This window comes from Heliangelus exortis, chromosome 6 (assembly GCF_036169615.1).
Source record: "Heliangelus exortis chromosome 6, bHelExo1.hap1, whole genome shotgun sequence".
NCBI classification, from domain to species: Eukaryota; Metazoa; Chordata; class Aves; order Apodiformes; family Trochilidae; genus Heliangelus; species Heliangelus exortis.
Genome location: NC_092427.1, coordinates 26,926,861 through 26,944,928, shown reverse-complemented (window position 1 = coordinate 26,944,928; position 18,068 = coordinate 26,926,861). Strand labels below are relative to the sequence as shown.

The 18,068-nt window shown below is 38.1% G+C and overlaps 2 protein-coding genes across 5 annotated transcripts in view; one reads left to right on the top strand and one right to left on the bottom strand.

The window, feature by feature from the left end:
• METTL8 (methyltransferase 8, tRNA N3-cytidine) overlaps window positions 1-18,068 on the bottom strand; it is an 83,530-nt gene that overhangs the window by 47,268 nt on the left and 18,194 nt on the right. The gene's annotated exons all lie outside the window — the stretch shown is intronic.
• On the top strand, window positions 5,944-16,547 carry CYBRD1 (cytochrome b reductase 1). Its single transcript, XM_071747378.1, has 4 exons — window positions 5,944-6,438; window positions 12,018-12,226; window positions 14,596-14,750; window positions 14,946-16,547. Exons 1-4 carry the CDS (start codon window positions 6,120-6,122, stop codon window positions 15,244-15,246), a joined length of 984 nt encoding a protein of 327 aa, XP_071603479.1. The 5' UTR covers window positions 5,944-6,119; the 3' UTR covers window positions 15,247-16,547.

Sequence of the window (18,068 nt, the reverse complement as noted above, 5' to 3'; positions counted from 1 at the left end):
CCAGGCAATTCTGTATGTAAGCATTTTTTGGTAACTTGTTGGCAAGGCTGTACTATTGTGCATTAGCAAATTGATATAAAATGTGGATAAATGCATTAGATCTGGCCTGTAGGCCGACAGCTTGATGTCCATTTGTGATGATTCTAGAGCACTTCTCTTTTACAGAATGTGAATTAGGTACTTGGAAATCTCTTATACAACCTGAATAATTCAGTATCCTAAAGAATAATAGTACTTGTAGAGAAGAGAAAATTCTGAGGAAACTCGTGTGGTTTCCATGGCAGAGGAAAAAGTTCTTGTGCACATGCCCAGCGTAATTAACTCTGTAAGCATCAAAGTGTAGTAGTACATTAGTACAAGAAAGGAGAAACAAAACTGCTTTGAAAAAAACCAGAAGTAACTTCTTCGAATGTAGTTCACTTCCCATTTATAAATTGAGAAATTATGAATAAAGTAGAGAAGACAAAAATGTTCTTCAGTTTTCATAGGCAGTAGCTAACTGTTTTGTGATCAGGAAGCTTATTTACTTATATTTTTCTGTTTTACAAAGCTGGAATAAGGAATTACTTGTGGAAAATCCTGAGTTCCCCTATTTATTGTGTATTTTCACTAGCCCTAGATGCCCAGGGAAAAAAAGAATTTATGTATATACATATATATATAAATGTAAGTGTATATATATATGTATATGAACTATTAGGTAAAGACTACAAAATGTGTATTTTAAACACAGAGTTGAAGGGACCTTAGCCACTTTTTCTAACATGCCTCATCAGGTAGCCACTCAAACTTTGCATGTTCAGTGTGGAGAAATGTTTCTTTATTATTTTTTTCTGGCTATTCTTTTTTTTTCTTTTAACAGTACCGTTTCTTGCTCACTCTCGTTTTGTATTTTATTTTCCTGTAGTTATTGAAAAAATACCATTTATATTACTCAAGAGTACTTGAAGGCTGACAAAAACTCATCAGCAATTTTTTTTTCCCTTATGGAACTGCAACAGCTATCCCACATGCTGGAACAGCTAATGAACAAATCAATTTGCTTCCCAGTTAATTGCTATTAGGAGTACCTGCTAGAAAGGACACCCACAGAGGGTGCCATGCAGACTTCATGTTCTCTTACAGTTATAAGGAACTGCTGTTAGTTGCTTAAAGTACTGTGCCTGCAAAAGGGAAAATGTTTGTCTAGTAAGTAAAAAGGTCATGGACTACTGAATTCATGTTGGGTTTGACTTAAGGTTGGTTGATACAAGCTTTCTACTCTTGCCAGAATGTACAAAACCTAAATAACATGAGCAAAACAGCGGGAAAAGTAATCACAATTTGTTTTTCTGAGGCTGAGCCACACAAGACTTCTTAGAACAGTGACAGTTCTTTCATAACAGCCAAGTAGTGCTACAGTCACCAGTAAAAAACATTTAAAGAACATTTCTTTTCTGGGAGGTGTGTGAATTGATCTGTCTGTACCATTATCTGATGATACGTCTGTGGCAGCCTCGCTAATAATAATTGCATGACATATCTGAACCTTTTCTGGAGAAATTTAACTATTTCTTTGCTAGAACAAAGAATTCAGACATTTCCTGCAAAAATGTTACTTTAGAAGAATGGGTAAACGTATAGTAATTGTCATCTAGCACTGTTTGAGAAGTTTCTACATATCAATGTGAATTGCAGGTGTCTTTCCTGATAGGCAGACTAAATAGTTATTACTACTAAGAGAAGGAAATATGAATTCCAGTACTTAAAATTAGAGCTATTTAAAGGCACATCCTTGTTTTGCTGCTGTTTTGCAATCCTAGATTTTCAGAGAGGCCCACTCGAAGCTTTCTGCTTGCTAGACTTGGCATTTATGCAACTGTAACTTTAGTATTTATTTCTGCTTTACTGAAGTTACAAAATTATGACTAAAAATAACCTTCAGGAGTTCCAGAAGAATTTTCTGTCAATGCATTCTAATGTTTAAGTAAATTTAAAGTAGTCAAACTGCTTGCTTTGTTTAATAAGACATTAAAATGAACTGCAAAAAAAAAAAGAAAAAAGAAAAGGGAAAAAAAGAAGAAAAGGAAATGGGTATATTAGCAGAATTAAGAGTTACAATGATGCACTTGCTAAGAACTGCTTTGGTTGTTATAGCTTAACTCATTTAGTAAGCTGGGGGTACATATACCTTATGCTTGCCTTGAGTGGGGAAAGAAGGAGCACTTTGGTGAATCTTCAATTACTTGTCCAGAATGGAAAAACAGAGATAAAGTTGTAAGTAGTAAAAGACATTCTAACTTTATTCTAACTACACCTCTGGTCACCAAGTTTAGGAAGTTAAATCAAAAGCACAAAACAATGACCTGTGGTGACATGGTGTGTTGCTTAGAATCTTCAGAATAACCTGTGATTCTTTATCTGCTGTTCTAGGTCTTATTTGACCTAGTGAGGTGAGAGCAATGCCAGAGCACAGATGACAGTGTTGGTAAGGGAGGAGAGGGAGAAGACACCTGAGCAGAGGTTCCCCTGCACCCCATGGTTAGATAGCAGGCCGTCCCACTGTAGCCCATGGAAGGGCATGGTGGAGCAGCACATGGAGCAGAAGTGGACCTGCAGCTTGGAGGACCCCATGCCAGGGGGTCCAAAGCAGGCCAAGATTCCAGAGCACTTTGCTCCTAAGGAACTGCCCTGGTAGGAGGAACTCATGTTGGAGGGGTTCATGAAGGACTCTCTCCTGTGGGAGGGATCCTATGTTGGACTGGGGGAAGACTGTGAGGAATCCTTCTCCATGAGGAGGAAGGAGCAGCAGAAATAATGTGTGGTGAACTGGCTGTAAACCCCACTCCCTGTTCCCCTGTGCTGCTTGAGGGGAAGGAGGTAGAAATACTGGGAACAAAGTAATTTGGGCCCAGGAAGAAGGGAAGGGTGGGATAAGGTATTTAAGCTGGTTTTTTTCTTCTCTTTGACTTGTTTGGATTTGATTAGTGATAAATTAAATTGATTTTTTTTTCCACAAGTTGAGTCTATTTTGCCCATGACCTGAATCAATGAGTGAAGCCCTCCTAGTCCTTGTCTTGACCTACAAGGTTTTACGTGTATTTCCTCTTCCCCATCCCGAAGTGGGGGCATGGGGAGAGAGGCCTTTGGTCCTTTGTTACCTGCTGCACCTGAACCATGACAGCTGTGCCATGCCAAGCTCCCAGCCTGAGTTACAGCAGCAGAGTTAAAGATTGCTTCTGCTTCCATACCAATTTGACAGCTTGTTCGAGTGGGGCAAAAAGAGGTGCAAGAACAGGAAACAAGGAAAAACACAGGCAGGAGTTACTAACTGTGCTGACTGAAACCTCTTCTGCACTACACATGTTCCATACAGTACATTTCACTTTGTCTAACAATTTATTTTGCACTTTGGTCAGGCTTGGTTTATTTAATACTGTTTCAGCTTTCATATTTCTTCAGTTCTATTTCAAAAAGCAATTTGTTCATGGTTAGCTGGCAAAACTGGGTTTCAATTTTAAGTTAAATGAAATTCTGCATTTGCTCTTGTGGCTGCTTTAGCAAGCTACACAAGTTTGATCTACAGGAGTTCATTAAGGCCTTTGGAGAGATACAGTTTTAGGCATAAGTAAAATCCAGTTGTGTACAAGGTTCCTATATGGGACTGACAGAGTGACTGAATGTAATCAAAGTTTGTGGAAATCAAGGGAAACTAGAAGTATTTTGCACTTTGGAGTTTTAGGTCATAGAAGGTAGATTAAAATAAATATTTATTTTATGCTAGTGTGTAGGTTGTACAGATACAAAAGATATAAATATAAAAGATACCAGCCTGAGTGACTGGAAAGAATGTACACATTTGGGGGCCTATTAATCCTTTTTTTCACAGAATCATAGAATGATATGGGCTGGAAAAGACCTTACAGATCATCTAATTCCAACCCCCCTTTACGGGCAGAGACACCTCCAGCTAGACCAGGTTGCTGAAAGCCACATCCAGCCTGGACCTGAACACTTCATCAAGGGAATCATCCACGGCTTCTCTAGGCAACCCTGTTCCTGTTCCAGTTCCAGTGTCTCACCACCCTCACAGTAAATAATTTCTTCCTAATGTCCAATTTAAATCTACCCTCTTCCAGTTCAAAACCACTACCCCTTGTCCTGCCACTCCATGACCTTGTAAGAAGTCCCTCCCCAGCTTTCCTGTAGGTCCCTTTCAGGTACTGGAAGGCCGCTATGAGGTTTCCATAGAGCCTTCCCTACGCTGAACATCCCCAAATCTCTCAGCCCCAGGAGAGGTGCTCCAGTCCTCTGATCACCTCTGTGGCCTTCCTTTGGCCTTGCTGCAATACCTTCACACCCTTCTTATCCTGAGGGTCCCAAAACTGGATGCTGAAACTGAAACGAAGCTGATGCTTTGCAATCTGTACCATTTCAACATAAATCTTAAGGTTTTACAATAGTCTTTAATTAAACACTAAACTTTTGAAAATATGACAATACTTATTTTTTTAAAAAAGGAAAGGAGTAAAGGATTCCAGAAAAATTGATAAAAATATACTTTCAACAGGTAAAAATACCCCAAAACTGATCATGTATAAATATGCTATTTAAGCCACATGACATTTTTTGTGCATAAGGAGGCAGATTTGTGGTTTAATAATATGGGGGCTTGCAAGGGAAGAATAGAAATATTCACTGCATTGAAGCAATAACAGAAAACCCAAGAAAATTTTTCATGAACATAATATTGAGATGACCTGCTTGCCTGATGAGCTGGGGACAATCTGGAATCCTTGGATATTCAGGCGTAAGTACATCCATTGGATGATTTGGGGCTCACCTCTTCACTTAATCCAGATGCTGTGACTTGTGAAACTTAACAAAATCAATGTTCTAGTTGATGATGTGACTAGAATGAGCAACCACTTAAATCATGAGACCAGGTCACACCAAATTCTAATTTTATGAAATTAGTAAGAATAGTGAAGAATTATATTTGCATTTAACTCCAATCTGGCTTGGTCTTCACGTCTCCATGTAGATGTTTCCAACACTTTAATAAGTAAGGAGTGGGTTTGAATTGCAGAATCTCTGCTGAAGTTATTCCTAGTTACATAAAATGGTTTCCATTAATTTTTAAGCCTAAATTTGAGCATGAGATACCAGATAGCTCAAAGACTAGACAGTGAATAGGGTTTTTTTCCTCTCAATCAGGTAATGAACTTCTATTTCATATGTATTTTGGTACTATACATATTTCAAAAGTAGGCTAATCAAATACTAGAAAAGTAGTGCTGAATATATGTTTGGGTATATATTAATATATTTCTACTACAATGCCAGGCTTCAGAGTCAACTGAATGTTCTACAGCAAAGGAAAAAGCGACCGAATACACAATTTGACAAAACTGGTCTAATGTAACAAGTTACATTTTTGGCTAGTGCTGCCTGTTGTCTCTTTGACAATTCTGTTGTTTTCTTCTGCCTTCCTCTCTAGCTTTCCTGCACTAAGCCTTTCCATACCTGTTTGAATTGTCTTACGGTTTGCACACTCCCTTTCTTAGTAGATGTTGGATGTATTTGATGCTACTCAACATAACAATGCTCAAATACTCCTGCATCCTTAGGCCAGAGGCCATATAAAAATCATTAGTATCTGTTTTACATTTAGAGAACTTAATGAATGCAATGGGAAGTAAAAGGGACGATCATGTCAGAAAGTGTAGTGCAAGTACAGCCCAGCAGGGTCTCAAAGTAAGCTCCAACTGCATTTTCTTCTGTACGCTGTCTGCCTCTTACCACAGTAACATTCCTTCGTTATCTGACAGCACTTATGGCTGTGCTCGGTTATCTTTATGGCAGGTCTGTAAATTCCCGTCGCCCATCGGTGTCCCCTCTCACCACTTAAACCACGTGTACAACACCCACGGACAGAACCTCCCCCCCCCGCTCCAGTGCCGGGAGGAGCGGGCGGAGCTGTGGGGTCGGCGCCCTGGCATGAGACGGGCTGAAACAGAAGCTCCTTTTCTAATAAGAGCGAAAGCAACTCCAGGCAAGCTTCGGAAAATTACTTAAAAAACCAAAACCAGAGCAAACACAAAACCTAAACAGCGCCAAATGGCAGCACCCTGCTGGCGATGCGGCAGGTCCGAAGGCAGGCACCGGGGGTGCCGCCCAGATCCCGCTCCCACTCCCGATCCCGCTCCCGCCCCTGCTCGCCCGCCCGGCCCCTCTGCGCGGTGCTGGCTGCCGCGCACGGAGCGCGGAAGATGGAGGACTACGGGCGTTTCTTGGCGCTGCTGGTCTCGGCGCTGCTGGTCGGCTTCGTGTCCGTTGTCTTCTCCCTCGTCTGGGTCTTTCGCTACCGCGAAGGGCTGAGCTGGGACGGCAGCGCGGGGGAGTTCAACTGGCACCCCGTCCTCATCATCACGGGATTCGTCTTCATCCAGGGCATCGGTGCGTCGGGGGCCCCGGCCCGGGGCTGGCACGGAGGGGGTCGGGGCGGGGCGGGGAGCTGCGGGGGAGCAGGGGCTGCCTGGAGCCGGGGAAGGGGGGCCGGGGTGGAGGGACGCGCGGAGCGCAGCTGGCGGGACGGCCGCTGCCCTAAGCGGGTGACAGCGGTAGCGCAGCAGCCCTTGGGCACGGCCGGAGCCATTAAAGAAAGGCAGCACTCCCCGAAAAGGGGACAAAGAGTCTTTTGTAATAAGGCGAAACTGCTCTATACGGTTTTGTTTTGTTTTGTTTTGTTTTGTTTTGTTTTGTTTGTTTGTTTTGTTTTGTTTCCGCAAGCACTTGTTTACCCTGGCCTGAGATTGCCTTTCACTTGGAGTAATGCTTGCGAGATGTGTTTTCCTTGTCAGCCTGAACTGATGCAAGTTCAGAACCGAAGTGCCAGAAGTGCTACCCTAGGAAAGTTTCCCTCTTTTGGCTCCCTCTCTTTTGGCTCTCTCCCATGTCCCATCAGAAAAAAGTTCAGTACCACTAAAGCTAGATCCAGGTACAGAGTTCGTGCCAGAGAAAATGCAGCATCATAAGCATCATAAAATGCAATTCGTCAGCACAGACTTCATATAAATTATTTTGTAAAATACGTCTCTTAAATTCATTATCTATTTTGTTTCTTCAATAACATACAATATTATGAGTCACTGGTGGGTTGGTCTGGGGTTTTTTTGGTTTGCTTTTTTTTTTTTTTTTATAAAGTGTATGAACTTTGCTTGCACAGAGTACAGCCTTGGACTGACATTTAAATGTTTCCCATTACACATGAGTATGAACAGTATGCTTTTTTCCATCCCACACAAAGAATGTTAGGTCTTAAGTGAGAAAGTTGTTCATTGAAGCCAACAGTAATACTGGAGTCTGAGCAGGGTTTTTGCTGCTAGCATAACTGGTTAATTCCAAGGTAACAACTAAATTAGACACACTGCCATTGACAAACAGTGTCTGTTCAGGAAAGTAAAACACAACGCTCTCAGTAAACTTTAATAAGCAAATGATTATAGAGCATCAAAGAGATGCTTATCTGGCCTGTGAATATAATTAAACCAGAGCTAAATATTGCAAAAATAAGGGCACTTAAAAATCCTGAAATTTGTGAGTGCCAGTTTATGCTCATGGCATTAGAACTAATGGGGAAATTTGACAGATAACCGCTTCCAAAAGTAATTTTTTATAAATTCAGTGACAAAATTCTGGCTAGTTTCAACATGAAGAGAGGTAAGTGAAATATTAACTAAGAGTAACATCTACAGGAAGGGCAAATACTGCAAGGAACAGTAGAAATTCTCAAGCAGTGTTAACACTGACTTTTGTGGGGAGAGGACACGGGGAAGATTTTACTGTTCTTAAGTAATGAAGAGCCTCTGGAGACTTACAGTATAGATGTAGGTAGGAGTATTTTTTCCTTCTAATAGAAGATAAACTCAAATTTTGTGTAGACAAACTTAGAATTTCATTTTTAATAACCTTATTTACATTTGCTTCACCACTGAATGATACATTGCAGTCATCCAGCCAGAAAACTTGTCCAGCACATCCGGACATTCATTCCAGTGGCACAGGTCTGCACCACATGTCTGCTCCCTCTTCAGCAGGAGCCCAGCCAGCCAGAGGTTGGAAGACTCAGGAGGAGTGGGTGGCTGTCTAGTCCTGGCTTTGAAGGGAATGTTGTGATTTCAAGATACATTGTACATTTCATTTTTTCAGTGGGACTAGGGTGTGTTCTCAGCATTGTGTCTTCAAGTTACAAATTGCTATTGAGCAATATACAACATTTTGAAGTTGTTTTACATAATATTGCTCAATTGGAAGTGTAACTCCAGGCTATAAATAAGCAATGAGAAACACCTGGCATGACTTCAGTGAGATCTATACCACTTACTGTGATTGAACCACCGCTTTTTTTATAAGCGCAGACTTTTTGAGGAAAATAGGGGGAAGTTTCTGCAGCTTTTTCCTACTAATTTGCTTTTTTTTCCTCTGAAACTCAGTTTTTCCCTGTGTCACAGAGTAAAGATGTTGCCTCACATCTGGAGTAGATAAGGATATATGTAAAGTCAATGGAAGTTCACCATAGTGAAAAAAATGGAACATATACCAAGAATTAATTGATAATAGAGTATTATTTGGGGAGGAAATCCTATTATATAACAAGAAAGTTGGAGACTGAAGGAGTAGTACAGTAAAACAGATGAAATATGAACAGGTAGGATACCCCTGGGAATCTGATTCAAATCTGACTGACAAAATTCTGCCACTGAATTAAAAATAATTTAGATGAGACTGGGGAATAGGGTATCTCTTTGCACATATACAAGAAAAAGAAGTCTTAAAGTGGTTCAAAGTAGAAAGCTAATTAATATCTTACTTAAATTTGTTTGGAGGACTTGAAATAATAACCAAATCAACTGTTTCTTGAGTTCATTGAAGTCTAAACATAGGATAGAATGTTTTATTGTTGGTCAGTAGGAGGTAAACAGGATGACTATAATAATGTGTATATTGGGCAGTAAATGTGCCCTGATAAAAATGTTACATTTATCTCGTCAAGCAAATGGAAAAGCTGTCGGAAATAAATAGCAACACTTAAAATCCACAGCACCCATAGGTAAATGATACCTGACAAAACACTGTCAGTGCACAGTAATTGCACTAGACACAGACTAGACACAAACGCAGGCAATAAAAGTCTGTGTGTATATCAGTACAGCAACTTTTTAAAAAAATTAAGATAGGGAAAAAATGAAGAAAAAGCTAGTTTTAAGAAAGGCTTGAAGGAATACTGGTGTGAATGAATGAGTTAAATAACTGGGAATTGTCTTGTTTTAAAAATGGAAATATTAAACAATGACTGTAGACACAAGGCAGGCTCCAAAGGACTTTTTTGCCAGAATAAAAAGTTGGATTGCCTGCACAAAGAATCCCAGAAGTGCCATGGATGGGAGATGGGAGGTAGTGGACTGAGTGCAAGAGCAAGGAGAAGGACAGCAACTCTTATTTTTAAGTAAGCATAGTCTTTCATGTTGAAATCTCAGCTAAAGATAAGGCTTGCTCTGAGTTATCTCACAAACATAATAATCTCTGCCTCAAACATAACCAAATGTATCTTCAAAGGAAAAATAGCTAATCCCTGCAGTTTCTAACATACAATGGGCTGCTGAATTTTCCAGAATTGGAAAAGGAAATTACTGCTGAGCTGTCAGTGTCTTATTGCAGGCAACTCGTGAAGAAGCAGCTCTCTAATTGATGGTATTGTTAACAAATGTCCAAATCACAGGGCTGTTATTCCTTGCTTTTCTATCACATTTTTCATGGGGAAGAGCCTGCAAAAGTCATGGCCCAGAGAGAGATCTGAGACCATGTGGACAAGTGACTAGGGAGTTTGATAGTGATTTAGGAAGTTAAATCACCTAGATGGCAGCATCCTAGATGCACCTATTAAATATGTTGTATAAAAACTTTAGCATGCACTTGATCCTCAAAGACTGAAAACTTAGACCAGGTTCTACACAAAGCAAGTTTACTGTAAGACTTAGAGAATCCAGTGCTCTGCTGCACTTGGAGAAATTATTGGCCCGTTCTTACTACTGTGGGCCATATTTTAAGATAGAGCAAGGAGGGTTTATTGGGAATATCCTCATGGGATGTTGAGGCTCATTTGGGACTTTCTGGCATACCTGCTTTACAGAATTAGAAATCACAATCATTAGTACTAGGTTAACTAATTATAGTCCAGTGCAGGCAATTATTTCAATATTAACAAGACAGAAGTCTATGATGTAACTTTTGGGGAACTGTTAGAGGTGATAATAAGCTTGGTGTGCTGGATCAGATATGCACCATATAGATGGATTACAGTCAAACTGTCCTAAAATTCAGGCTTCTATCTTCCTGATTTTGTAGGATTTACTATCGTTATTCTCAAAAGTAGAAAGCTAAGAACTACCTAAGCATGGCATATAGTGAAGTATTCAAAGGGACGCTTTCATTCCAGTATTATATTTTCACAGAGTATGTAAAAGCACACCCTGATTTAAAATCTGATCATGGTCTGGAAATTTCACTTGTGAACAGTGTTTTCTTTGTGAATATTTAGTGCAGTACTGTATTTCCTGGCATGCATCCAAGTGAAAAAAAAAAAAAAAAAGTGTAAACAAAACGTGGAAGTTAATTTGTCATTTATTATTCTCATTCATCACAACATACAGAATGAATATCCTATTTATTTTCTGCAAACTATGCTTTTTGCATTTTTAGCTTTTTAGCTAGGGTTACAGAGAAGTAATGAGTAAGGCACATGAGAAATAAATTTTTACTCTCTGAATTTATCAGGTAATACTTTTTTGTGTGTGTGTGGTTCACACTATTTCTTAATGTTTGGAACAGGAAATTTTTTTTAAAACTGTACATGTTCTTTCATTTAAGTATAGCTAAGATTTGAATGTAATTTCATAAGCAGAAATCTTGTATCAGGATGTGATGAATAAGGTTAATGGAGCTCAGCCTTTTTGCTTAGGCAAGACATTATGGATGTGGGCAGCAGCCTTTATTAAGTGATCAGGTGTCCTCACAAATACTTGTCCCCAGTTACCTGAATATACTTACATGCTGTCAAAACATCCAGAATTATTACCTATTTTTTAATCAGATGTACATGGGGCTTCAGTGGTCTTATCTGGCCCATGTGTGCCCCCTATGGAAAGGACCTGCAGGACAGCTGTGGCAGGGAAGGAGCAGTGGGGACCTTGAGCAAAGAGCATAGCAAGAAGCTGCTCTTGGCTGTTATTCTTGTGGACCATCTGGAGTTAGAACACAAGATATTGCTGTTTTGCTCATATTGGACAAAACAGTGTCTGCTGGAGTTAATAAAGCAAATACAGGCAAAAACCTTACATTCATCTAAGAGTGATGGAAGTCATAGTTGCCCAATTCTTTTGTCCCTTAAGAGTGAGATTATGATTCCCTTATGCTGAGTAGCATTTTCCCATTTAAAGTAGTGCTGCTGTTATCAGTGCAATAGATAGTCATATATGTATCAATGTTATTAGAGAAAAGCATTACCCAAAGTTGGCAAAAAGAATACTTTAAAATAATATTACACGCTTCATCAATAGGTGGTTTTCTGGATAGAAGAATTGAGATCTACTTCTGCAACCTGACCACTAGCAGAAAAATAAAAATCCTATGCAGATCAATTTAAGGAATGAGGAAAAGACACCAAGTTGTTTACTATTTTTTTAAAAAAACATGCTTAAGTTGTTTGATTTGGGTTTTTTTGTTTTTGTTTGTTTGTTGGCTTGGCTTTTTAATTAGGAAGAAATCTCCCTAAAAGCTATATTTAAGCCTCAGTTGTGTATTTGGCATAGGCTATGCTATGTTTAGGAGAAAAAGCCTTTTAATAGAATTTTTAAGAAGATTAAAGGTTGGATTTTCCTGTAATTTACAACGGAACTATGTGAATGCTGCTTGTTTATTAAACTCTTAAGAGAAGTTATACTATAAGGCATAAAATCTTGTTTCTGTTCTTTCTTCAGCTATTATTGTGTACAGGTTGCCCTGGACCTGGAAGTGCAGCAAACTCCTAATGAAGTTCATACATGCTGGATTAAATACCATAGCTATGATTCTTGCTATCGTTTCTATGGTAGCCGTGTTTGATTTCCACAATGCCAGGAACATTCCTAATATGTACAGTCTGCACAGCTGGATTGGACTGGCTGCTGTTATATTTTACTCTCTCCAGGTCAGAACCTAAGTGTATTTATAAACAGGTTGTAAATTTGAAGAATGTGTTTGGTAATTCAGGGACAACAGGCCCTCTTCAATACACTCTTAACTACTGGGATACCCATTTTATTGACATTCTGTGTTTTGGCAAATAAGCATGTAAAGCTGCAAATAATCAATCCTTGATTTCACAGAAAAAATTATTTAAAAGCAATTTTTTTAAATTTTCTGGGATAATGCCAGTTTATTTACTACTCATTTACACAGTAGTATGTTTTTAATCTCCATAAACTGCTGAAGCTAAAGCGAGTGATTTGGTTTGTTAGCAGCATATTTAAATACAGCTAGAGCTTTTATTAAGGAAGTCTCAAGTGTAGTAATGGTTTTACTTTTTTTTTTCCCAGTGATCATAATTGTAAGGAGGCGCTTCTTGGCCTCATGACTTCTATTTATTAGCAGAACAAACATAGCAGGGAGCAGTGCAGACCTAAAGAATCTGTCATCTGAATGAGCTATTACTAGCTAACCAGTTTCCCTGAATCACTAAAACTTTGATAATGTTCATGTGCACGCTCTGAACTGCTCCTATTGGCAGATAATTAGAGTTTTAATATCCAAAATGTACGTAGGTACATTTTGCATTTGGCATAGAAGAAGAGCAGGCATGCCCTGGTTTTTAGTGTACACCTACAGATGTGGTATTTCTGCATATACACTCTCAATTCTCTAGATCATGTTATTACACTATAGAAATGCATTTTGGTCTTTCAAATTGTAATTCATTGTCAAAACACTGAAAATAAAAAATAAGACTTGATTTCCTGGTAAAGAAGCACAGAAAATCCCCAGATGAGGAATTCGGATGCTGGACTTTTATCCTTCACTGCTCAGGCTGGGAGGCACAGGAAATAGTATTGAAATAGTGTTCTTAATGCTTAGAAAAAAACCAAGCATATTGTAGCATTGTTGCATATATTCTTTATATTTGAACAACAGCTAATGAACAAGAAGGAACAATGTTAAGATTTTCCTTGTCCTAATAATGCAGTTATTTCAGGGAAATCTCTGCTGCTACTATACTGATTATCAGCATTTTTTTCTAAAGGTTTAAATAAAGAATTGTGAATGAGATCTTAATTCTTTTCATCTTGCTAATATAAACATGATCAATGGCACTTGATGCCATTCTGTCTCATCAGCAGAACTCTGTAGTGTTACTTCTGCCAAACTGGGATGTAAGTCTCCAGTCAGAGACTGATGTTTGTTAAGGGATTGAGAACTACTATTCAAAAATATTCATAAAGTAATATCTCTGTTCACAGAGAAGACATGGGACATTTGCCAGAAATGGCTCATCAGTCTCAGAACTGAAAAATTATTGAGGGCGGATGCTCACACAATACACGACCTACAGGAACAACAGTGTAAATATATTGTATTTAAGCCAAATGTATGTCAATACAGTATAGGACAAAGACATAAATATAAGACATAAAGAGGGCAGAAATGCCAAATGGAAAGTGCCTCTTGGAAAGCAATGTCTACGGAAAAAAATACTCAAAGACTATATGAAGTTCAAAATGAGTTCTCACAATGCTGTGACAACAGAAGTAAATTATCTTTACCTCCATATGTAGCATTAGTGAAACTACTATGAAACGCTAAAGATTTTTTTAAAAAAAAAGAAAATCTGGAAAAGTAATGTGACAGATGGAAAACTGTCTTCCAGTGAAAGATTTAAAAAGCTCCAACTGTTTAATAGATCCAAAGAAGATTAAGAGATGACTAGATTTTGGTGTATTAAAAAGCTTCCCTGGGAGAAAATACAAGGCTCTTTAATCCAGTTTTGAAAGAAAAACAAAGACTAAGCCTGGAAGTTAAAGCAAGATGAAATACAAATTCTGGCACTATTTCTTATATAGGAGTAGGGCTAAGTAATGGTAGAACAAACTAAAGGATGCAACCTCAATATGACAGCAAGCCTGTGACTGCAACCATGTGACATGATGATCACAAAATTAATGGAAGAGGGAAGTTACTCGTGTCTCCTGAATTCTCATGAACTTCACACACTAAAAATATAGCTGGTCACACCTTTAATATATTGCTGAACTAGTGACATTGAAGATTAATTTGGTTGCAGTTTTAGCATTGCTAGTAAGTTTGGACACTGATTTTATTTATAAGATATTTCATGTTGCTTCCCAGGTGCTAATCTAACTCTGGTTTTGAAGGGAAACACAGTCAAAAATAAAAATTCCAATAATTTTCAAATTTGTACCTGACGACACCTCAAAATGGAATTTTTAGGATGATTTTTATTCTTTTTGAGATGTGCAGCTTGTTTCCCATAAAGCTTTAACAATGAATCTGTTTTGTGTTTAGCTTGTCTTGGGTTTTGCTGTCTTTCTGCTCCCTTTTGCTCCAGTTCCTCTCCGAGCAGCTCTGATGCCAATACACGTTTATTCGGGTCTCACCATCTTCGCAACAGTGATTGCAACAGCTCTCATGGGAATCACAGAAAAGCTTATATTTTCATTGTAAGTATTTTCCCCCCACTTTTTAATTGAGATTACTGATTGCAAACAGTACTTCCAGTTGCACAGAATGATAACCATCTAGTACTGGGACACTGTTTTGTTCTGTTTTAAAAAGACCTCCTACCTAGCAGGAGACTGATGGTTTTAGATGAGGATTGCCTTTAAAACAACTGTCCTCTGTCTTCCCCTTCAAAGGCAAGACCCTGCATACAGTGCATCCCCACCAGAGGCAACTTTTGTCAACTGTCTTGGTCTTCTGCTTGTCATATTTGGTGCCCTTGTTTTGTGGATGGCAAGCAGGCCCCACTGGAAGCGCCCACCGGAGGCGAATGCGGAAGCTCTGCGGCCCTTGGGAGAGCCTCCTGAAGGCACAGAAGCAGAATCCACAATGACAGATGGCAGCAACGCAGAGAAATCTCATCTGGGGATCAGCAGTGAGGCAGCCAGAAAACAAAACCTCAAACTTGATGAGGCAGGCCAGCGATCAACTATGTAAAGCAAATATACAGAGTAATAATACTGCTACACTGCCAAAGCCCCCTGCTTTCCTCTGATTTAGTTATATTCATATACAAGTAGGTTGGGGGTTTATTTTTTATTACCTGTTTACATGGATATTTTATTGAGAAATCAAAATATATTGCCAAATGTTTTCTATTTCAGAAGACTTTCTTTGCTTCTATTTCAGAAAATTCCTTCTCCTGTTTCTAACTGTTCACAAGAACTTGAAGAATTACCTTATTGATTTTTTTACTTGTAATACTTTTTAATACACGAAAGTATATGTTTAATTACAATTTCTATTTTCCTTATTAATTTTTGTATGTTAATAAAAACTATTTTTCATGCTTATGATACTACTGAGTACAGATTTTTCTTACAGTAATAAAGTACAACTTTCTAAATTTGCAAATGATCAAATTATTTTGATTACTTTTTTGAACACATGAGGATAGTTATACTAAAGTTGTTAAATATTTCTTAATTCCAAGTATTCTTGATCCTTGATCTTCCTGATGAAATTTATGTACTCTGTAGTGTTAGAGGGATAATCAGTATACAACAAAAGCGAAGGAATTCACTGTATAAAGAAAAAGATCTGTATTTCACCATCTGATCAGAATAGAAATTCCTCACAGCATTTGTTATATGGGAAAAAAACCCAAAGCTATTCTGTTATGAGACTGCCATTGCAAAAAAGAGAATATCATAAATTCTGATGTATGATGGTCACATAATGAGCTGTTAGATCCAAATACCCTCAAATAAATAACAGCCAAATTGAACACAGAGCAAAGGTTTTGACCCTCTGGAATCCTGTGACCCAGATTCAGCATCTGCACATCAAGTTACTCATCAATATGTTATCGATCATGAAGTGCTACAAATGGCAAAACCATCAATATCAACATATCTGTAACAAGCAAGAATTAAAATTAGTATGTGCTTGAGCTTAGTTAGATTGATTGGAAACTCTTCTAAACGTGTAAAGCATAAACTGAATATCACACAACTGTTGGCTAAAACTCTCCAACATCATCATCACGGTGATGGAGTAAAAAATACTTTTTTTAAAAAAGTGCTATTGGGTTTTTAGTTTTTTTTTTAAAACAGAAAAAATATTGTTGCACTCATCAGTATAGCAGAAAATTTGCTGTATTCAAACCTGCAACTCCTTCTTGCTGGTAACTTGTATCAGCTGCCTACTGTAGGATGAATTTTGGGGGGAAAGTTCTGGTAAAATAGTCCGTATTTTTTCAGTTTTTTAAAAATTCAATAAAAGCTCTTTTTAAAGTATTTGATGGAACCTTTGTAACTTCTGTAAAGATTTTTGCATCATGTTATGGTGGGATCACTGCTTTTGAACTCTTAACACTAGTGAGCAGTTCGGAAGGGTCCACGCAGGAAGAGACTGAAGTTCAGATCAACCAAGTGGATGACAACCATTCCAAGCAATGTGGCAACAGAAGAGAGGAGGTAACATTTAAGAAAACCCAGTTACTATTGTATACTTAACAGGACTCTAAAAGAAGGTCAGAGCTCACTATTAGAAGTTATCTTAGAGGCCTTTTCCAACTATGACAATACCAGGAATCTGTGAAGCAGAAACAACTGATACGAATTTCACATACGTTTGCCAGATGTGGGCATCAGAGTACCAAGCAACATGTGTTAGCCTGGGGCTTGAGTTTACAACTGAGTCCATGGCCATGTGCACTGATTACTCATCGGCTCTCAAATTCCATCTTTTGCCTATTGCCAACTCAAGCAACAGCTATAAACAGAGCTACCAGAAAACAGATAAAAGTTTTGAAAATGCTTGCAGTTTTAATTTAAATTTTCACTAGCATTTTAGTCCATAAAAAAACCTTTCATCTAGCAGTACTGGAAGTCTGCAGGACATCTTTAAATAGTGTGATTAGCAAGCAGATTTTCAAATACTTTTGTAGCACATGATCCTTCTTGTATGTATATACAAGCACTAATCCAACTAGGTGGCAAGAACTACCAAAATGGCCTAGTGCATCATTGCTTTAGATGACACAGTGTGATAAGTCATCTGTCTTAAAATAAAATTACATAGTATTATTAAAAAAGAATAATATATTTACAAAGAATAAATTATATTTAATTTTTAATTCTTTATAAAGAATAAATTATTTATAAAAATATAAAATAGTTTAATACTCTTTTAAAGGGCCCACTTAAAATACAGTATTTCGTCATCTCTGATGTTGGAAATCGTTCTTTACTGTGCTCTACCTCAGACTTAAACTTGTGTTTGTAATCTCTCTGTGATTACAAAGTTGGTTAAAAGACATTACAAAGTCAATCTAAGAGCACAAAAGTTTAAGAATAAACTCATATACAAGATACAAAAGTAGCAAGAATTAGAAAGAAACAGGGGTAGGTATCTTTATGTAAGAATTGCTACCAGAGTTTTAGTGGACTAGAGTTCAATATTACTCCAGTCTCTGTCCCTGCATTCTCTACTTGTTTTTACAGTAAGGTCAAATATTCTGGCACAGAATTAAACAGAGTGATCACTTTGATTTTTTCTTTTGTAAGCCAACACCAGTCTTCAGGGAGTTCTGCATGCTCTATTTGAGCCTCTTCTTAATTTTCAATTGTTTCTCAGGTACTAATGCAGAAATTAATATAGGAAACTCTTCCAGGGAATCTACACTTGGTTTGAGCTCTTCACACCAATTCCCAGTCTCCTTTCTAAATTAAGAGCTGATTACAAATCTGTAATGTGAAGACTTAAAATGTTTCTCCCCGTCTTTCCTACAAATTGCATTATTTTGCACTTAATAA